The sequence below is a fragment of the Phanerochaete carnosa genome, assembly GCF_000300595.1.
Source record: "Phanerochaete carnosa HHB-10118-sp unplaced genomic scaffold PHACAscaffold_2, whole genome shotgun sequence".
Taxonomy (NCBI): Eukaryota; Fungi; Basidiomycota; class Agaricomycetes; order Polyporales; family Phanerochaetaceae; genus Phanerochaete; species Phanerochaete carnosa.
The window spans coordinates 2,073,225-2,092,881 of NW_006767629.1; the positions used below are offsets into that span (position 1 = coordinate 2,073,225).

Sequence of the window (19,657 nt, forward strand, 5' to 3'; positions counted from 1 at the left end):
TTCTGATTCACCTTGCTGTCTAGTTTGGGCATCTCCAATCGCAAGTCTGGTAGCTTGGTGTCATGCCGACGGCAACGCTGGCATTCTTGAAGTCTCCGTCTCTTGAAGTTCCGCCGGCGTCATGCTCCCGCGGCAAAAGAGTAAGTAGACGACCGTAATCCTATTACGGTACCGCCCGCCTGCCATCTTCCTCGTGCTGCTGACCCACCACACCGCCAATCAGACAGCAGCCCACAGAGCAGGTGACGCTATTGTACATACGCTCATTGCGAGACTGCACCCGTCCAACGCCTGAAGAGCCTTCTGGTCGAAAGATCCAGCCGGATATCGTGAAGTTGGTCACAAACAAACAAATCAAAGCTGGCAGCGGACAAGCCCAGGGTGGGCCGTAGCTGGCGGGCCAAGTAATGGAAGTTGACCTTGAAACATTGAACTCGTAAGTACAGCCTCCAACCCTGAACGGAACTGACAGATCCAATCATTAGTGCTGCCTCTCGTCGGCGCGACGACTCATTTCATGGCCAAAACCATGTCGCGAAGAGGCATTACATAACGCCGCGAGGACGAGGCTCGCTCGCCGCTCCAGTCGTCCTGCGCGCTGAGTGGATGATCGGGCTGCTCACGAGGTGATCTCCTCCATGGCTACTTTGATGGAGAGCATTCTTCCATCTGCTTCTCAGCGTCCCTGCCGCGACCATTCGTGTCTGCGTCCCATATAAAATGTGGAGGTGCGGAATAATCTCGCACATCGCTCGCGTCGCTCACGATGAAGCTCTCTCCAGGTCTGCGCGTCGCGTACGGCCTCATCCAGCTCGCTGCTCTGGTCGGTGCAGCTCCATCGAGCGTGCCCGCCAGCAGCCTGGGCAGCGCAGTGTCCAGCGAGTCAAGCGCGACGCCTAGTCTCAGCTCGGTGCTATCCTCGCTTAGTTCTTCTGCCCCGTCGTCTGTCGCGTCGTCAGTTCCCGCGTCGCCCCCTCCCACGTCGTCCGCGCCCGCGTCGGTGTCCGCTCTCTCGTCCTCTACCCTGTCTCTCTCGTCTGCGTCGTCGATTGCCTCACCTTCTTCCCTGTCACTCTCAGTCGTGTCGTCGGCTGCTTCTTCCCTGTCGTTCTCGACGGCGGCGTCGGCGTCCATCACCCCATCCTCCGCGCTGTCTTCTGTGGCGTCTTCCGGCTCGATCGACAGCACCTCCGCGTTGAGCTCTTTACCGACGTCGTTCTCAGCCTCGTCCGCCGCATCGGTCAATGCCTCGCTTTCGACGTCATTTGTCTCCGCGCCCACAGGCTCTCCCACATTCAACACGGGCTCGGGCACAGAGACCGGTGAGTACAATTTCAAAGCCATGGCGTTCGTTGCATTTGCCTGTTTAGTTCTCTTCCTCAGCTATCATCATCTCCACTGTGCGCTGCTAGTGTTGCTGTTTCTTTTCCTCTGCCGTCTCTCTTTTCGCACGGCGCCGGGCTGCGGACACCGTCGTCCATGACGTCGGTGGCCCATGTGATCGCGTTGTTTGTGCTCTTAGCGCTTTCCGCCGAGCCAACGGCTGCTTGGTATCGGAAACCTTGGGGTCATCATCACCATACTCACTGCGGTACGTTGCAGGCCCCATCACCATCCCTATCTCGCCAGTGCCATTCACACCGTTCCCTGTACCCTCCGACACGCCCGTCCCTGGCACCTTCATCGAGACAGACCCCTCAAACCCACCTGCCCCCGACCAAGCGCCCGGTCTCGGAGGCCCGCTTCCTGATTTTGGACAGGCATGGGAGACGGCGCATGCGAAGGCCACAGCCGCGCTAGCGTCCTTCTCGCTTGAGGAGAAGGTGAACCTGACCACTGGTGTGGGCTGGATGGGCGGACGCTGCGTCGGTAACATTCCGGCCATCGCTGGCAAGTTCCCCGGCCTCTGTCTCGAAGTGAGTTGCTATCAACGTTGCGCTTGGCAGCCACCTAAATCTGACACTCGTGGCAGGACTCTCCCCTTGGTGTTCGTGACACAGACTTCGTTACTGCGTTTCCTACCGGAATCACTGCGGCTTCGACGTAAGTCGAGCTGATATCTTCCGGATTCTTGCGCTTCTACTCACGCACGATCTGTTAGATGGAACCGTACCTTGATTCGTCTCCGTGGTTTGTTCATGGGTCGCGAACACAAGGGAAAGGGTGTCAATGTCGCTCTTGGTCCGATGATGAACTTGGGGTAACCTTACCGGCTCACTCATGTACGCTATCAGCTAACGCCACTTCCAGTCGTGTTGCTCAAGGCGGCCGCAATTGGGAAGGTTTCGGCGCAGAACCATTCCTCGCTGGTGAGACCGCGTATGAGACTATTCTCGGCATGCAGGACGGTGGCGTCCAGGCCTGTGCCAAGCATTACATCAACAAGTAAGTCACTTTATTCCCTCTTTTATGGCAGATAATTGACTGGCTCTTAGCGAGCAAGAGTTCGATCGTACTCAGGAGTCCTCGAACGTTGACGACAGGACGCAACATGAACTTTATGCTCATCCGTTCATGCGTAGTGTCATGGCTGGCGTTGCCGCGGTAATGTGCAGTTACAGTGGGTGAATTCGTCTCTGGAATTAGTCTATAAGCTGATATGGTTTCAGATCTGGTTAACGATACCTATGCATGCGAGAACGACAAGACCCTCAACGACATCCTCAAGCGCGAGTTCGGTTTCCAGGGCTATGTGATGTCAGATTGGAGTGCTCAGCACTCAACCATGAGCGCAGTCGCTGGTCTCGACGTGAGTTACATGAGCTCTTCACCATGGCATCATTCTTAAGCATCTGTGCAGATGACCATGCCTGGAGACATCTCCTTCGGCTCGGGTACCTCGTGGTTCGGTCAGAATTTGACGGACTTCGTTCTTAACGGGACTATTGCTGAGTCCCGCGTTGATGATATGGCTTCTCGTATCCTCGCGTCTTGGTATTTGCTTGATCAAGACAGCCCGGACTACCCTTCAGGTCAATCTTGGTCAAAACTCGAGGAAATCTAAGCTGAAGCCTCTTTGCAGTTAACTTCAATGCATTCTTCCCTCTTGACGAAGCTACAAACGAGCATGTTGACGTCCAAGACGATCATTTCGAGGTCGTCCGGGAGATTGGCGCTGCTGGTGCCGTCCTGCTGAAGAACGACGGTGCACTGCCCCTGCTCAAGCCACGCACCCTCATTGTTATCGGTAACGACTCTGGCCCGTCCCTGTACGGACCTAACGGCTTCACCGACCGCGGTGGTGATGACGGCATCCTTGCCATGGGCTGGGGATCTGGAACTGCGCAGTTCCCGTACCTGATCGACCCGCTGTCTGCCATCCAGACGCGTGCTATCAAGGATCACACGAGTGTCACCTGGTGGAGGAGTAACTGGGAGCTTGGAGGTCTTGCTAGTGCCGTGCTAGAGCAGTCGGTCGCTGTGAGTACCCCGGCAGAATTGACTTCGAAGCCTCACTCACGTGTTACGCCTGGTAGATTGTTTTCGTCAACGCCGACTCTGGAGAGGGTTATATCACTGTCGACGGCAATGCAGGCGACCGGTAAGCCTAGTTGATCTCACTATGTGTCCATGTGACTCAAATTCCGCACAGCAAGAACCTGACCCTCTGGGGCAATGCGGACGACCTCATCACCACTGTCGCCAACAACAATAACAACACGATTGTCGTAGCACACTCTGTTGGACCAGCCATCGTTGAGGCTTGGATTGACCACCCCAACGTTACCGCCCTGATCTGGGCTAACGTACCCGGCCAGGAGGCTGGCAACTCGATCGTTGATGTCCTCTATGGAGACTACAACCCCTCTGGACGCCTGCCCTACACTATCGCGAAGAGCCCATCCGACTATCCCACTCAGCTGATTACGAACCCAGATCCCAGCGTTATTATAAGCATCCCGTACACTGAAGGCCTCTTCATCGACTACCGCTACTTTGATGCTGTGAGTAGTGCGCTTTTAATTCTTGCTGTGAGTACCGGAATGCTGAAACTTTTGGTAGAATAATATCGAGCCACGCTTCGAGTTCGGCTTCGGCTTAAGTTACACCACGTTCAAGTATTCGAATGTTTGGGCCGCCGTCATCCCGCAGCCGGACTCTGACTCGGTCGCTCTCGAGCAAGCCTGGTTGGCTGGTCAGGCAACGCCCATCGCTGATGGCTCCACCACTGCCCTCTGGCTCCACCGTCCGTTCATTAAGGTCACTTTCGATATCCAGAACACCGGGTCTGTCGCCGGTGGCGAGGTAAGACCGGATTTATCTGTGCTATCGCTGGGCAAGGGCTGACTTGATGTAGATCCCCCAGTTGTATATCCACCATCCCGCCTCCGCGGGTGAGCCGCCATCATTGCTCAAGGGTTTCACCGATATTCGCCTCAACCAGGGCGAGACGAAGACAGTGACTCTAACGCTGTCGCGCTATGACCTCTCGATCTGGGACGTTGTCGCACAAGGCTGGGTCAAGCCTCAGGGCAGGATCACGTTCTCGGTGGGCGCGAGCAGCAGAGACTTTAGGCTCGAAGGTACCATCCCTCTTTGAGCCCATTAAAATTTTGGACCCTGTAAAATCTGGATTTTTGACTCTTTGAAGACCATTAACCCTAAAATTAGGACTGGTTCAGGGCGAACTTGACAATTCACTCCTTCGGACTACGTAGTAGAGTCATCGTCTGTGTCGCATGTGTAGATACCCACGAGACCATGGACTACATATGATAAGTTTTTGTTTTCTGCAACATTTTCTGTTCTCGAACATGAACGCGTGAACAATCGTAATTCCGAAGAGAGGTTTTAGTGCACACTCATCAGACTTTTACGTAAGCGGGATCATTAGCGGCGGTATTCTCTTCTCGCCTAAGGGGATATGAAGAGGCCTCCGCTCGACCTTTGCTCTCTTGCCAGACCCCCCACGCTCGTTGCCCGTTCTGTGGTCCTTTCCGAGCGTCTGCCGCTCTCCTGCGCCCTAGGAGCATGATGCTCGCCATGTTCCTCGTCTCTCTCGTCGCCGCCCTCATCCTCTGCTGCCTGCTTTTCCCTTCCATGTGGGCCACCATGGCGTGCGACGAGATCCTCGACGCGCACGAAGCCGGTCTGGCATTGGTGTCGACCCGTAAGAATCCCTCCTGCTACTCCTGCCCGATGACGTCTGTGACATTGACCGTGCGGCCCTATTGCGCTCCGCAGGCAACCCAATACGAGAGACGGGACCACCCGCGTGCATGGCGAAGCTGATCATGCTGAGACACAAGGTGCGCCCGGCCGTGACTCCTGAACGACGGACGGAGAGCTTAGTCCCTGCTTTGACGTGTAGATCAACCAGTCCAACTCAAAGCGGCGCTGCAACACCCACTCCCGACAAGCGGTGTTCACCTACAACATTGCCCCCTCGCGTCCACCCCGCAATGTCCCCTGGCGGTTCGGACGCGCGTACGGCAAGCAATCGTTCTATTGAAGCCAAGATAATTATGCTTCAATTGCTCGCAAACTGTAGAAATCTATATGATATAATCGGGACGTTCGAGAGACGTTTGGATAGACGAGATAATGACCGACGATCAATTCGTAATTTCGGGAACTTCATCTACATGAGTACGGCATTGTATATACCCCTTGCAACCTTAATACCGCGCCCTGTTCACTACCCATACGTGTACTTGCTCTCAACTCGGTGAGGATGGTGCTCGGCGACAGCGTAGTCCTATGACAAAGCCTGAATGCGTCGGACTCGGTCACATCTGCCGAGCTCGGAGGCCCTTCAAACCGATCGTGATGCTCATCAACGGCGGTCCTGAAAGCCTCAGAAGACCGACGATGGCGCCGGCAACAATTCACTATAGCTCAAGTAGCTTGCCGAAGGTGTACTCACGACGTTGAATTCAGAAGCTCTACGCTGCGTCTAGGTGTATAATCCGTCATCGGCATCGTCGCACGTCTCCACGATCCCCCGCAAGCCGACGCCAGGGTCGACGTCGACCACCCTCGGTTGGTGCGCACTCTGCGCCTCGACGCTCATGATCAGCTTCCAGGGGATGAGCACAAGCCCGACGAAGCGTCCGCCCGGATTCGCGTGCTGCGGGGGCGAAAACCGGAACTCGTCTGTGTTCATAAGGAGGACGTTGAGCAGCTTGTCGGTGCCCGCGAAGGACCCGAGGAAGACTCGTCCGTCGCGAGTCGTCACACGCAGGGTGCGATTGAGGAGCGATTTGAGCTGTTGCACCGCGGGCGTGTCCTCGCCTTCCTCGATCTTCAGCGTGCTGTCTGTCTGCTCAGGCAGCGAGGACGAGGCGACGTTGGCAGCATCTGCGGCTGATATCATGACGGTTGACACAGACGAGACGAGGGGTTTTTAGACGCGCCGCAGACAGATCAAGGTGATAATAATATTAATGCCAGGTGGGGGATGGTATACATGGCGGCATACAGAACGACTGTACAGAACGATTAGGATTGCTGGGCATGGGAAAACGTGGGTATATAGTATGGTACACGAAAACGGATATGATGATACGAAGGCCTCGCAAGTCGGCTACGCAAACTTAGAGCGCCTGCTCGACACAGCAGACAAGATACTGGAAGCCTTGCCAAGTTTCGCAGAGCTGACCTTCTCGCGAGGTTGGCCCTGTTCCGTACGTCTACCTGCGAGAGCACCACCGCCAGCCCTGGCGGATTTCGCGATACCAGTTACAGCAGAAGCGCGTCCCGTACCGGCGTTGCGAGAACCGCCCTCGCCACGAGCCCACCTCTGCTGTCGCGAGAGGTCCTGCATGTAATCTCCACGATGAGATTGCTGAAAAAACATCAGTCCGTTGTTCACCGACAAGATGTAAGAGTCAACTGACCTGGATGGGTTCCCACTCCATCTGACCCTGCTTTGCCCCACCAAAGGGGGTCTTCCTAGACGTGGCTGCAACTTCTTTAATACGCACGTCCTCACCAGCCATGTCGTCATCCTCGTCGCCTAATACCCAGTCTACGTTGTTTGTATCGATCGTCTTGACCACCTAAGGCACTTGATCAGGGAGCGGAAATATGAACACTGAGTTCTGAACCGACTGACTTTCTCTCCACGTGCCACCCTTCGAAGCTCCTCCTGCAGCTGGACGGCTGAAACAAACTCGGGGGGCTCGTTGTCGTCGTCCGCCTCATCTTCCTCCCCGAGGTTATCGTCACCAACGAGGGTCAGGCTTACCTCCTCGTGATTAAGGTGAGCGAACTCCTCGTTGTCATCCTCAATCTCGGCGCGGTAAGCTTGGACAAACGCCTGCGTCTCGGGGTTACCAGCTGTTCAGTTTCTCATACGATGAATGGATGTCCATTAGAGTGGTTATAACAGCGTACCGAGTTGCTCTAAAGTGTCGCCGTCAATCTTTCTCTTCTTGGCCATCCGTTGTCGGCGGCGGCGGGCATCCTCGTCTTCCTCATCGCTGTCCTCATCTTCGAAGTCCAGAAGTTGGTTGCGCCTCTTGATTCTCATTTTACCCTCGGCGGCGTCCTTAGCAATCTTCTCGTCCGCAGCGTCATCTTCAGTGCGATGTTCCCTGGAAGCACGCACATGAGCGAACGTCTCAAAACCGCGGTCTATACTCACTGGACTTTCTCCAAGACCTTCCGCTCATTCAAGGTCTCCTCGTCCATCTCTGCATCGTCGACAAGCCCTTCAAGAATTCTATCCTGATCTTCGCCATCGAGCTCCTCTTCATCGTCCTTCTTCTTCGTGATACCGAATCCGAATCCAGCGTCCTCGTCCGACTCTTCAGCCTCGCCCTCGATGAACGCAGACTTTCCTAGTTTCTTTTTGGGGAACCTGGGCGCTCTGATCTTTTCCTGATTGCGCCCTAGAACATCAAAGGCGTTGCGGCCCTTGATTGGACTTGGCGAAGCACTGGAGCGATGCTTAATTTCGGGAGTAGAGGCACGTTTGTGAAGTCGCCTGGGCCGCTCACTGTCGGAGTCCTGCTCTTGCTCCACCGCCAATGCGAGAGTGCCGAGAGGCTGCCTCTTTTTTGCAGTCGACTTGAGCACAGACAGGCCTGCCTGGATGGCCGGTGACGAGTGAGTAAAGAGAGGAGATGTCGGCGACAGCAAGGCCCACGCAGGCAAGGCAGTTCCCGTTGTTGACTGAGTTAAGAATCTAAGACATAGGTGAGTAACTGTGAAATGATAGGGCACGAAGAACTGTTGATGTACCCGTTCTCGTTGACAAACATGCTTGAGGAAACTTCAGACTTTTCTGCCACAGCACGCTCCGCGACAACTTCCTGCTCTTTTTCAAAGATTTCATTCGCCTTGCGGATGCGCTCCTCGTCGACGTGAAGCGAAGGCTGTGCCATAGAGCCCAGAGTAAGGGACATCGTGCTCTTGGAACGACTACCTTTACCCTGTATTGAAAGTCAGTGCGTGCACTCCAGAGAAAGCTCAAGTCGTACCGTGCCAGGCGTGAAGAAGGTAGAGAGTGCACGTTCCTTACCCATGGAAGCATGGGATAACGTAGTTTTCAGCGTAGGCTCGAAAAATTGCGAGAAACCGCCGCCGCCGATATCAGCTGCAGGCTCAAGGGTGCATTGCTGCTCGGGCTCGTTCTCACAGGCTTTCCCTTTATCTAAGGGAAGGCTTGGCTCGAAGAACGCCGCGAGAGCTTGTGTCCTCTTTCCTTGTGGATGAAGGGGACCTGGAGTACCCTCGCGAGAGGCCGTAGTCCGCAACCGAGGTGGTCTCGAGGGCGAACTCAAGAATACGTCGTCGTCGTCGTCTTCTGCAGGAATCTCTTGGAGCGGAGTGCGTTCTTGCGACTGTATATTCGTCGGCGGGCCTGGAGTCTCCAATGAGAACGCCAAGCCTCCACCTCTAAGGGAGCCAAGGGGAGACGTGGCCGATTCCTGCTGCGATGCAACGACAGTATTTTCCTTGTCTTCGCCTCTATCGAACATGAGTCTTGCGTCGTTCTCCTTATCGGTTCCGTCTTCGACTCGATCACTGAACGACGACACGGAGCCTCGATGGTTTAGAGTGTGCATTGGTAGCCCGTCCAAAGTTAGAGAGGAATTCGCCACAAGCACGCGGCCGGTGCTAAGTCTAGCGTTTTCATCTTCTTCGTCTGACTCGACGACCATGGCGTGCCTGCGCGGCAGCCGACTGTGATAGATGTTCTCCTGGTCTTCCGCGGGCTGGTCATCGCTGGCCTGCGTGGAATCTGCCTCTTGTATTAACACCATGTTCTCATCCTCGCCATCGGAACCGACACTCTCCTGCTCCATGCAGTCCTCGTCAGGAGCTGCAGCTGTCCACTCGCCATCACTCTCCTCATCGGTTTGTGCCTCGTCATCACCATCCTCGGCAGGCCGTTTCTGCTGCGCGACAAGGATGCCTTTGCGGGCGACGTCCTTGATCCGCTCCTTTCTAGCCTGTTCGCTATCCTCATCTGCAGGCATTCTATCCCGGGGGATGCCCCCGCGGCGGTAGAACTCCATTTCTTTCTGAAGTGTAAGCTCCTTACTTAGCCGTTCGTTCGCTCTTAACAGCATCGTGTTCAGCTCTTTACGGCCGACTTTAGGAACAACACGTTCCTTGCTTCTTGTAGACTCGGTTCGGTTAGCGGTCGAGAAGGTAGAAGCCGCGGCGGCGTGCATATCGTGAAGGTCTTGTCTCGTGCGACGGACTGGGGATACTTTCGATGGTGAAAGTGCGGCAACAGATCGGCCAGCAAGAGTGAGTTGGTTTTTGCGACCCACAGAAGGGCGAGCATGTCGTGCTTTCATCGCTTTCCGCTCCTCATCTTCTTCTTGCGCGACGATGTGCAGGTCGTTATCAACAATTTCCAGATCGCTGCTGTCGTCCACTTCGATTGATTTCTGGTTCCGCGCGAGACGCATCTTCGTCTCTTGAAGCTTCGCGTGCCGCTCCTGAATAGTACGCCTCTCCTTGTCCTTTTGGAGCAGCGTCGTAACATTAGGCAATTCGGCATCATCCTCGGACGACGACTCGATGCCCGCAGTTTCAAGGTCGCCCTCCGACGGATCGCGGGCCCGGCCGCGTCTTGAAGAGGGCACTGAAGATCCAAACGATGGTCCTCCAAGTAAGCCAGTAGGAACGAACTGCAGCTGGGGTTGAGGTTCTACGGTAGCTGATCTCGTTCGAAACGGGTTTCCACGAAGTCCGGATGGGCGTGAAATAAAGGGAATGGATGGTCGCTCTACATGTGCAGGTGAAGAGAACTGCTCTATGTGATCAGACAAAGAGCCCTCAGAGGGATTCTGCCCGATTCTCGATAGATCAGGTTCTTCGTCTATTTTCGCACTACAAAGAAATGTGTGAATTATGACTAAATAATACGAAGTTCTGGCATACCTGTATTTCATAAAAAGGGAGGCAGTAGAAAGAGGCTTATTCTCTCTGGCGAGAGCAGTCGTCTGTTCCGCCTTGATTCGTGCCGTGGTCTTCTGTGTCGCTAACCGCTCCTTCCGCGTAGGTGCCTGCACAGACTGCAATTAATACCCACTAGGTCCTGAGAAGGAGGACGCACCTTCACGCGCTTTTGTTTCTCCATATGTATTCCCTTCGCCTTACTCTGGGTACTCACATCAGGCAGCTCATCGGTATCAAGATTGGCCGATGCTCCACTCTTTTGCTTGCCCTTGCCCTTTGCTTTTACCATCTCTTCCGATGTAGGGGGTGTAGGAGACGAAGTTGTCTTAGGCGTACTGACGGGATGCAAGGCACCAGGCGATGTATGGGGAGATGAACGCGGCAAGCCTTCCCCTTCCGAGTCCGATACATGGGCCGTAGGCTCCTGATTTTCCACTCGGCTGAAACGCGAGGTTGGAGAGTGAGCTGGGGATGCTGTATGAGTGTCTCTAAGGACGGGGGGAGGTACGCCGAAGGGATCGTCCGGTGTATCCGCAGATAAAGGAAGAGCTTCGCCTTTGTGCGATCCCATTGCCACCGCATCATCATATTCCATGTGAATCCGAGCAAGCTCCTCCCTCACACTCCGTCTGAAGAGAGTCCTCGGTCGCGGCACGTCTTCATCGCCTACAGCGTCGTCACTATCGGCGCCTATGCCGTGGGCTGGGCGGGAGCCACTTTCCACGGGCTCCCCTTCACTATCGTTCATTAGCCTCCGTGGTGGAGGAGCATCCTCCATATCGTCGTCGAACTCAGAGATGCCCTTCGTCTTGTGCCTGCGCTTCCAATCCAAGCTGTTTTGGGGGTCGAGCATATACCCGCTGTCGTCAGGCATGTCTTCTGAATCTTCGTCATCACCGTGGACCAAGGATGTTTCACAGTCTGAAGTTGGAGGAACATCACGTCCTGAGTCGTAGCAAGCAGGGCTGCTCTGGTTAGAGGAGACACTAGACTCAGCAGTGAGGGCGGCGTCGACGTCAGGTCCGTCGAGCTCTCTCCGGCGGCCGTAAGTCCGAGGGGCACGCTTGATAGACGCGCCCGGAGTCTCCATCTGAGATGGGCGTCGTCGAGAAGAGGTCGGGCGTTGTTTTCGACGTTGAGAACGATAGCTGGGTGCTACACTCGGCTGAGTCCGCCCACGAGGAGCGTCAAGCGTGAAGAGGTGTGACGATGCGGCCCTAAAACACGCGTCTGTCACACGGTCACACGTGCCCAACGTATCAAACACGAGTCACGTGGCCGCGTTGCTCTGGTGTGGTCCACGAAACTCGCAAGCCATAAATGTCCTTCATGAGAGACGGTAGACTCGTTCGAATGATTCCGACGACAGATATTGTTGGCATCCGCATATAGTAAACGTTCTGAGTATAGCTTACGCAGGTCAGGTGCTTGTGGAAGTCTGGAATTGCAAATCTTCGGTATTAACTTATAGGGGTGAGAGGATCATGGAGAGTGTGCCGGGGCCCCGCAAGCAGCTACTCTACTGACTTCCTTCCGCAGCTGGGGCACGAGGTCATGTCCAAAGAACTACAAGCCCATGATGATGTGGAAGGTGGTGTCCTCTAGTGATGAAATCATCAGCCCGGGCGCATGCAAGGCAGTTTATATAGTCCAATTTGGTCGGGTAGAGAAGAGTTATTTCAGCGAGACTCCAAGCAAAGCTATGGCATGCGACCACAAACCTAGACTCGAACCAGCCGGTATGACGAGTCCCGGTTTCGCCAATAAATCCGAGGGTGCGAAGTTTCGGGACGTTTTGGGAAGGGAGGTATGGTTTTGATCTAATCGGCGGAGTCTAAGCGGTTGTCGAAACCGTTATACACGGCGGGCGGAGTATGAAATAGCACGGGGATGTCCGAGCCTACCACAAACCGAAGTCAAGAGGTACAAGCGCCCATTGAGATATAGAGAAGCGCTACCTTACCTTTTTTGGATGAACTGCACAGTACGTCAAGCCACAGCCGCCCGTGCCTCTCTAGTGGGCAATATCGTCAACAGGTGCACTTCCTGACCCCTCAAGACCCCCTTAAGATGAGGTGAGCATGCTAGTGTGGTAACGAGAGGGCGAGATATTGACACTAGGATGTTAGTCATCGTAAGGTCCGTATAAATTATGTTAATCTGGGTGCCGGAACACAGGCTGAAACTTCGCGACCCACTTAGTACGAGGCACCCCGCCACGGTTCCCTGGGTTTCCTGCCTCGCAAGCGTGCTGCGCGCCACCGTGGAAAGGTTAAGGCCTTCCCCAAGGTGTGTTTTGTGTTTGCTGCGACGGAAAGCTACCAGATTGAATATATTATGTTATAACGCAGGATGACATCAAGAAGCCCGTCCATCTGACTGCCGTTATGGGCTACAAGGCTGGTATGACCCATGTTGTCCGTGATCTTGACCGTCCCGGATCCAGTATGTACACAATAACGAAATTGACTGAGAAAATAGCTAAATGGCAATCCCTTACAGAAATGCACAAGCGCGAAGTTGTGGAGGCCGTCACCGTCATCGAGACCCCGCCGATGGTTGTGGTCGGTGTTGTCGGCTACGTTGAGACCCCTCGTGGTCTCCGTACCCTTACCACTGTTTGGGCTTCCCACCTCTCTGATGAGCTCAAGCGTCGCTTCTATAAGAACTGGTATCGCTCGAAGAAGAAAGCTTTCACCCGCTACGCCAAGAAGGTCTCTGAAGATGGTGGCAAGTCTGTCACTCGCGAGCTCGAGCGTATTCGCAAATATTGCACTGTCGTTCGCGTCCTCGCCCATACCCAGATTCGCAAGACCGGCCTCAGTCAGAAGAAGGCTCATCTTATGGAGATCCAGGTGAACGGAGGCTCTATTGCGGACAAGGTCGAGTTCGCGCACGGCCTCTTCGAAAAGCCTTTCCCTGTGACATCTGTCTTCGAGCAAGACGAGGTTGTTGACGTTATTGCGGTGACCAAAGGTCACGGTTTCGAGGGTGTCACTCACCGTTGGGGCACCAAGAAGCTTCCCCGCAAGACCCACAAGGGTCTCCGCAAGGTCGCTTGTATTGGCGCCTGGCACCCGTCCAAAGTCATGTTTTCTGTTGCTCGTGCCGGCCAAAGTGCGTATTCGCGATTTGTTCTTAGTGATGCGTCGTTGACAAGGTCCTTATTGAACAGACGGCTACCACCATCGTACCGAGCTGAACAAGAAAATTTACCGCATCGGCTCTGGCGAGGACGTCGCCAACGCGTCAACCGAGTCTGATATCACGAATAAACAGATTACGCCAATGGGAGGATTTCCTCACTACGGTATCATCAAGAATGATTTCCTTATACTCAAGGGCTCTATCCCCGGAACCAAGAAGCGTATCATTACCATCCGCAAATCCCTTATGGTGCATACTTCTCGCCGGGATCTTGAGAAGGTTCAGCTCAAATTCATCGATACCTCCTCGAAGTTCGGTGTACGTAGGACTTATGACAACTGTCCGACAGGCGGGATGCTGACGTGCTCTGTCCACAGCACGGTGCTTTCCAGACCGCAGAAGAAAAGGGAGCGTTCCTCGGAACGCTCAAGGCCCGGGCGTGATCTGCTGTACTTTCTTCTCCCCTTCCTGCTTTCTACATATCTCCTTGTTGTTAGGCATTCATATCCTCATGCTGTGCTTTGTACTGCCAGTGCTATCGAGTGTCAGCGCTAGTTGTACTACGAATTTGAACTTCTGAATGGTAAGGCGAGACGTCGAAGCAAGAATAACCATGATTGTCAGCAACGGTCTTGCTTCCGTGCGCTGCTGTGTCTCCGTGCGACTCCGGCGAGGTTGTGAGCGTTGGGCGAGTGCAAGGCCAATCAGCACGATCCAAAATCTTGGTAAGCGCCTGTGGCCAACTTTGGAGAGTTCCACGACTTGCCCGAGGCGAGCTTTGCGGCTCTGCCAACACATCGCATTCTCGGACGCGTCTTGAACGCTCCTTACAGCCTGTGCGCATCAGTGTACCTCGCGGTGAGTCTTCGGACTGCGTCTTGTCGCGGAATGCCCTATCTCAATGCCCTCTAGGATGACTGCCTGTCATATTGATGCTGAGAGCGTCCTCTCTGGGCCTCAGATGCTATCGTCACACGTTGCATCATGGTACTTTGCGACGTTCAGCTCAGTTTATTCTAGTGCCGCGACAGTCGTACGGTGTTGCAGTGCGGGCTGCGCCGAGTGTTCCCGGACGTCCTTGGTCGGAACGCCTGGCGAAAGAGCCGGAAAGTGTTGGGTCGGAAGCGTCGAAAGGCGAATGCGGAGGCGAAGTCGAAGCGGAGGAAATAGGTGTAGTTACCCATGCCCCACCACATCCTCAGACAACACTTGCCAGCGGAGAACCATCGTTCAAGGGTGGACCCACTGCAAGCCTTCAGCCCGACCGGACGCGGTCACATGCTCACATGTACACCGTACCCGAAAAAATGAAGGCTATTCCAGTCAACAGTCGGGCTCAAGAACTCGAAGCCGAGAGGCTTGTTCGCCTACGTTTCGAAAAAAACCTCCCAGTACGTTTGAGCTCGGGGAGTACTACGCCGACAGAGCTTCCAGCTTCCATGACCATCCGCCCTACCCCTTCTCGTGCCGTTCGCAGTCGCTTGGAGATAAAACCTCTACAACTACGCGAAGGCTGGGTGCACACTCCCGAAGAAGACGAATACCGCGACATCCGAGCAAAGTTGCTCAACGTACTCGCGACGTCGCAGGATGTCGGAGCGGCTTGGGAGGCTTACTACACTCTCATGTCTCTACAACGCTTCCGGGACCGTCTTCCCATCCCTTGGCAGCATCTCCATCGCCTCACCCGTCTCATCGCTTCCGTCCGTCCGCGCACTCGCAGTCTGTTCATCCGTCTGCTCTCAGTAATATCTACCATACATAAAACGGGAGGCACCGTCCAGCTGTGGCAATGGAACGTCCTCCTTGATTTTGCTGGCAAAGGATGGCGGAAGACCACTCCAGAGACCTTTAGAACTGCGCTAGACGTATATCACGACTTGATTTCCAACAACCCGCCAGGCGCGTGCTTCTCGAAGAAACCAGTGGGTCTGAACGCTATAGACGAGGAGCCGACCGAATCTGTCAGACCGAACTTGGAACCGGATATCTGGACGTTCACCACATTACTCAATATCGCGATCAGTACGTCTGAAGCCAAACCTGTGCGTCAGGCTGTGGCTCTGTTGGAGAGCTCAGGACAACGGCCCAGCGTGGTTACGTATCTCAGCTACATCCGCTACTATACCAAGCTGGGAAGACTGTTGGGCGTCCGGTCTGTCCTGGCGCAAATAGTGTCTAACGACATAGAGCTTGGGCTAGACGGGACTAACGCTTGTATTTGGGCATTCGGCCGCAACAATCGTCTCGACACCGCGGAAACAATTTATAAGGTCCTCAGGTCCAACATGTCTCAGCACCCGGATCCTGAAATCGAACAGCTGAGGCGGCGGCTGGCCGAGGAGAATATCCGGGTCCCGTCCAATGTCGTTCCCGATCACATCACGTACACTTGTCTCATACAAGCATACGCGTACCGCGGACACCTCCATGAATGCTTAATCGCGTTTATGGACATGATCACTGCACTCGACCCGCCCGGCAAGAGAAAGACGACCCCTGAAGACCCTGAGAAGGCTCAACTCTATCTTCCCGTCTACCGTGCTATCTTCATCGGCTTCGTTCGCCACGGCAAAGCTCCGCACCTAGTGCAACCCGGGGCCCGATACGGCGCAGAGATTCTAGTACTGTCCCCTGCCGCAGATGACTCATCGCCGTGGACACTCAAGGCCCTAGACCCGCTGTTCGAGGATTTTTTGCGCATCCCGCGGGGGATGGAGCCTACGGAGAACCTCATCTTTTGGATATTGACGGCGTTTACCAAGACGAGCGGGGAGGACAAGCAAAAGCTGCGCCAGGTGTATGGGCTGCTTGAAGAGCGTTTCGGCGGCCACTGGGGAGGCAGGCTGACAAGGCTAAGAGAGGTCATCTTTACACCAGATAGCTCCCGCCCCTTGGTGGAGTCTTGGGACGACATGAACGCTGCTGCTGAAGATGATGATGGTGATGGGGGTATTACAAACTAATATTACATTGCTCATATAATGCAAGATTCTCAGAATACACAAGGCGTGATTGAGGACAGAGAGCACGAAGGTACAATTACAAGAGCCGGCGAGTGTACGCGATCATATCTTACCGCCGTTTCCCTTGCGCCACTGCACGTACTCTTCCCAGCTGACGGTGCACTTCCTGCTCTGGTACCTGCGCAGCTTAATGCTGCGCCGGACGTCCTCTGTTATCCGCCCGTTCCAGCCGGCTTTGCGGATAGCGCTGTCTATGGTCTCTATCTTGTCCCAGCCCTGCTCTGGCGCGATCTGGGGCAGGTATGTCGCAGAGTACGAGCGCCTATAGGTCTGCAGCGTAGGCACAGAGGTCGACGAGGATAGAGGCGAGGGAGCCTCGGAAGAGGAGGTCGACGTCGGGTGCGGGAAAGATATCTGTACGCCGTGGACACCAACGGTCCAGTCGAGATACGAAGAAGCGCCCTCGAAGTCGGTCAACAAGGAGATGCTGCAGCCAGAAGCGTTGTAAGCAAGGGAGCTCTACGAAGCGAAACTGGCAGGCGTACTCGCACTCAAGTGTCTCTAGTTCCCACTCCTCGATCTTCTTGAATCTAGAGTCTCTGAATGCGCTGATGAGGGCATACTCTGCGAGGCCCTCGTGTAAGGGCATCGGCTCAAAATTGCCAATGCAACCCCTTAGTCTAGGTGCACGGCCTGGGCGAGATGAACGAGTGTTCCACGTTACGAACAGAGCACTGCAGGTGATGAATCGATAGTTCAAGAGGATTGCTTGAGGCAGCGACGCACTATTTCTCATCCGGAAACGTGGGAGGTAGGGGCTTCTTCTTGGTGAGCTCGCAAAAGAGGGTGTCGAATGCGTAAAAGCAGTGCTCGGGAAGGCAGACCTGCGGCTCCTCGACGACTGGCTGCTCGGCAGCAGGGTCCATAGGTACCAGGGTCTCCATCCCAGACTAATATGCGCAGGGAGTGTCGAGATGGAGGAGGTAAAGCCGTCGCTGAGAGTAACACCGCCAAGCACCGCACCCCAGGAGAGAATGACCGAAGGAGTGTGGGGCAAAGACGCTCTCGCAGCATCCGCTCTATAATGCGCGCTTCTGAGCGGGAGTAATCTCGGACGGGAGCAGAAGAACGATCGAGCACAGAAAGCTCTATCGTGGAGGAGCTAATATATTGCGTGACTGTATGGTAAAGCATGAAGCCTCAAATACGATAAAGTAATAGGACACGGGAAAAAAGACGGGAGAAAATCCATGGGTAATTGCGTCAGGTATGGCATGGATGGAGGATAGGAGACCTGAAACCCAAGACGGCATGGCACCAGTGAGGTGTGGGAGGGAGCAGAGAGACAATGCAAGATGATGTGGAAATGAGAAATGCAAACGATAGCTGGCAGGCGATGGCTGATGACTAGTGACGAAATAAAGGGAGAAACCCAGGAACGACAGAGTTGAGGGTTGAGGGCGGCGGAAGAGATAAGGCGATGGCAAACCTTGAATAGACACTATACGGAACAGCAGCGCCAGGAGGAAGATACAGCGGCAGCCTGAGCTTTCTCCTCTGCATCGGCTTGGGCTGCCCAAACTGGCGTTGTCGCGGGGGTAAGATACACGCTATCGCGCTTCTTCATTTCGTTCTCAGCCTCGATAACGTCCTTTCGCTTGATAATAGCGGCCAATAAGGAGTCAAAAAGTTGCTTGACGCCTATATTTTTGGGCGCGAGTCAACAAATGCAGATCTTATTCGATCCCGATACAGCTAAAATCCGCACCTGTGTCATCTTTGGCGGAGACCTCGAAAAGTTCCATGCCCTTCTGGAGTCCCCATTCTCGATCGTCTGTGTCATCAGGGTCGTCTTCCTCTGCGAGCTGGCTGCTGCTGCTGGCATCACCAGATGTCTTCCAGGTCGCGTTGAGTCCGTGACGTAGGATCATCCCAGTGGTATTGGCCCGTTGTAGTAGATCTCCTCCGCTCTTCGCTCTCGGCCGGGTGTATACCGCGGAGGTAGTTGAGCGGGTTAGCCCAGAGGAACGGGAGTCGTGACTATCATCAGTCTCTGCTGAGGGTGTGATCGGCTGTTTCACCGGGAACGGAATGGGAACACTGCGCATGCTGGTGAATGAGGTGAAGCGTGGCCGCATGTAGGCAAAAGTAGACGGTGGCGGTGGAGGCGGCGGCGTCGGGGGCTGAGGCGGTGGAAACCAGCGGTGTAGAGAGAGCCGAGCCAGGTCAGACGTGATTTGTCTTTGTCGGAGTAGATCTGCCTTTGAGCCGACGATATAGATGATTAGATCCGGAGAGCAGTTGCTTTTCAGTTCTGAGAGACAAAGTTCCGGTCAGCACCGATAGATAATGGTATGCTGATAAATCTTTACCTTCAAGCCATCCTCGTATATCTTCAAAGGAGGCTGCGTTCGTGATATCGTACATAAGGAGCGCTGCATGTGCGCCGCGGTAGTACATTGGGGCCTGTGCTCGTATTAGCTTTGACGTGACGGACACGCTTTGGGGGAACCAGCTCACCATACTCCTAAACCTCTCTTGTCCCGCTGTATCCCACAGTTGCAATCGTATACGGATTCCGTTTACATACAATTTCTTCGAGATGAAGAGTGCCCCGGTGGTGGAAGTGGTATTCTTGGGCTCGAACTTGTTTTGGGTATATCGGTACAACAGGCTCGTTTTACCGACGCCTGGTTGCAGCAACAATCGTCAGGAACACGTAAATCCCAGAAGACAAGGCTGATGCAAGGCGAGAAGGACTGAAGTACGTACCCGTGTTGCCCATTACTACGATCTTAGCATCGACACCTTGGTCATATTTGGCCTGCAAATAAGGGCTTTGACCTAGAGGCTCTAACATCAACCCTGCAGAAAGAACGGAGATCCCAGGGAGTGAAAGGCCACGGTGGGCGGGGGAAATGGGAGGGGAGGAGAGAGAACCAAGCCAAGTTATGAGCCGCTGTTACGATGGAATAAGCGCGCAGCGCGAGCAAGAAGTGAACTACGTGAGCCACGTGGGCCACTTTTGGCAAGGGTCGGCAAGGGTCGGCACCCCGGCACCGTCGCCCGGGGTCGGTCCTGCAGCTTGAAGCTGCGCGGGGACAATGACTCTCTGACTACCACCATCTACGTACGGCAAAGAATGCAGTCCTGCGGGAGAATAGACCGAGGGACGAAGCAGG

General features: G+C 54.6%; 7 protein-coding genes across 7 annotated transcripts; 3 read left to right on the forward strand and 4 right to left on the reverse strand.

Moving 5' to 3' along the window:
- The first annotated feature begins 492 nt into the window (after window positions 1-492).
- Window positions 493-4,734, forward strand: PHACADRAFT_249799 (glycoside hydrolase family 3 protein). Its single transcript, XM_007391859.1, has 14 exons — window positions 493-728; window positions 783-1,322; window positions 1,603-1,916; window positions 1,973-2,043; window positions 2,102-2,200; window positions 2,251-2,385; window positions 2,436-2,560; window positions 2,610-2,749; window positions 2,801-2,972; window positions 3,023-3,420; window positions 3,477-3,541; window positions 3,593-3,944; window positions 4,003-4,245; window positions 4,298-4,734. The coding sequence occupies exons 3-14, from the start codon at window positions 1,851-1,853 to the stop codon at window positions 4,538-4,540; spliced, it is 2,109 nt and encodes a 702-aa protein (XP_007391921.1). The 5' UTR covers window positions 493-728; window positions 783-1,322; window positions 1,603-1,850; the 3' UTR covers window positions 4,541-4,734.
- A 162-nt stretch (window positions 4,735-4,896) lies between these two features.
- On the reverse strand, window positions 4,897-6,807 carry PHACADRAFT_249802 (uncharacterized protein). The gene has a single exon (XM_007391860.1). It carries the CDS (start codon window positions 6,314-6,316, stop codon window positions 5,897-5,899), a length of 420 nt encoding a protein of 139 aa, XP_007391922.1. The 5' UTR covers window positions 6,317-6,807; the 3' UTR covers window positions 4,897-5,896.
- A 3,692-nt stretch (window positions 6,808-10,499) lies between these two features.
- Window positions 10,500-11,594, reverse strand: PHACADRAFT_249803 (uncharacterized protein; the record flags this gene model as incomplete). Its single annotated transcript, XM_007391861.1, has 1 exon — window positions 10,500-11,594. A coding segment is annotated over exon 1 (722 nt), but the record flags the coding sequence as incomplete, so codon positions are not given.
- Window positions 11,595-12,334: 740 nt separating this feature from the next.
- Window positions 12,335-14,170, forward strand: PHACADRAFT_205564 (uncharacterized protein; the record flags this gene model as incomplete). The annotated part of the gene is made up of 8 exons (XM_007391862.1): window positions 12,335-12,346; window positions 12,400-12,437; window positions 12,492-12,501; window positions 12,565-12,651; window positions 12,714-12,807; window positions 12,865-13,479; window positions 13,538-13,827; window positions 13,887-14,170. 8 exons carry the CDS (start codon window positions 12,335-12,337, stop codon window positions 13,950-13,952), a joined length of 1,212 nt encoding a protein of 403 aa, XP_007391924.1. The 3' UTR covers window positions 13,953-14,170.
- A 988-nt stretch (window positions 14,171-15,158) lies between these two features.
- Window positions 15,159-16,334, forward strand: PHACADRAFT_59633 (uncharacterized protein; the record flags this gene model as incomplete). The annotated part of the gene is made up of 1 exon (XM_007391863.1): window positions 15,159-16,334. A coding segment is annotated over one exon (1,176 nt), but the record flags the coding sequence as incomplete, so codon positions are not given.
- A 122-nt stretch (window positions 16,335-16,456) lies between these two features.
- On the reverse strand, window positions 16,457-17,501 carry PHACADRAFT_249807 (uncharacterized protein). The gene is made up of 3 exons (XM_007391864.1): window positions 17,262-17,501; window positions 17,021-17,209; window positions 16,457-16,962 (listed from the first exon to the last, which is right to left on the reverse strand). The coding sequence occupies exons 1-3, from the start codon at window positions 17,417-17,419 to the stop codon at window positions 16,578-16,580; spliced, it is 732 nt and encodes a 243-aa protein (XP_007391926.1). The 5' UTR covers window positions 17,420-17,501; the 3' UTR covers window positions 16,457-16,577.
- Window positions 17,502-17,633: 132 nt separating this feature from the next.
- PHACADRAFT_249809 (uncharacterized protein) lies at window positions 17,634-19,382 on the reverse strand. Its single transcript, XM_007391865.1, has 5 exons — window positions 19,248-19,382; window positions 18,996-19,165; window positions 18,848-18,941; window positions 18,244-18,789; window positions 17,634-18,176 (listed from the first exon to the last, which is right to left on the reverse strand). Exons 1-5 carry the CDS (start codon window positions 19,333-19,335, stop codon window positions 17,977-17,979), a joined length of 1,098 nt encoding a protein of 365 aa, XP_007391927.1. The 5' UTR covers window positions 19,336-19,382; the 3' UTR covers window positions 17,634-17,976.
- Between the last annotated feature and the right edge of the window lie 275 nt (window positions 19,383-19,657).

Bases quoted from the DNA above. Each gene is read 5' to 3' on its own strand.
- PHACADRAFT_249799 (XM_007391859.1), top strand. From the start codon at position 1,851: ATGGGCGGACGCTGCGTCGGTAACATTCCGGCCATCGCTGGCAAGTTC. The intron at 2,561-2,609 runs GTGGGTGAATTC...ATATGGTTTCAG, and splicing joins CGCGGTAATGTGCAGTTACA to ATCTGGTTAACGATACCTAT. The intron at 3,421-3,476 runs GTGAGTACCCCG...TACGCCTGGTAG, and splicing joins TGCTAGAGCAGTCGGTCGCT to ATTGTTTTCGTCAACGCCGA.
- PHACADRAFT_249807 (XM_007391864.1), bottom strand. From the start codon at position 17,419: ATGGAGACCCTGGTACCTATGGACCCTGCTGCCGAGCAGCCAGTCGTC. The intron at 17,210-17,261 runs GTGCGTCGCTGC...CATCACCTGCAG, and splicing joins ACGTTTCCGGATGAGAAATA to TGCTCTGTTCGTAACGTGGA. The intron at 16,963-17,020 runs GTACGCCTGCCA...TTCTGGCTGCAG, and splicing joins CTAGAGACACTTGAGTGCGA to CATCTCCTTGTTGACCGACT.
- PHACADRAFT_249802 (XM_007391860.1), bottom strand. From the start codon at position 6,316: ATGATATCAGCCGCAGATGCTGCCAACGTCGCCTCGTCCTCGCTGCCT.
- PHACADRAFT_249809 (XM_007391865.1), bottom strand. From the start codon at position 19,335: ATGTTAGAGCCTCTAGGTCAAAGCCCTTATTTGCAGGCCAAATATGAC. The intron at 18,942-18,995 runs GTGAGCTGGTTC...ATACGAGCACAG, and splicing joins AAGAGAGGTTTAGGAGTATG to GCCCCAATGTACTACCGCGG. The intron at 18,790-18,847 runs GTAAAGATTTAT...TTTGTCTCTCAG, and splicing joins TATACGAGGATGGCTTGAAG to AACTGAAAAGCAACTGCTCT.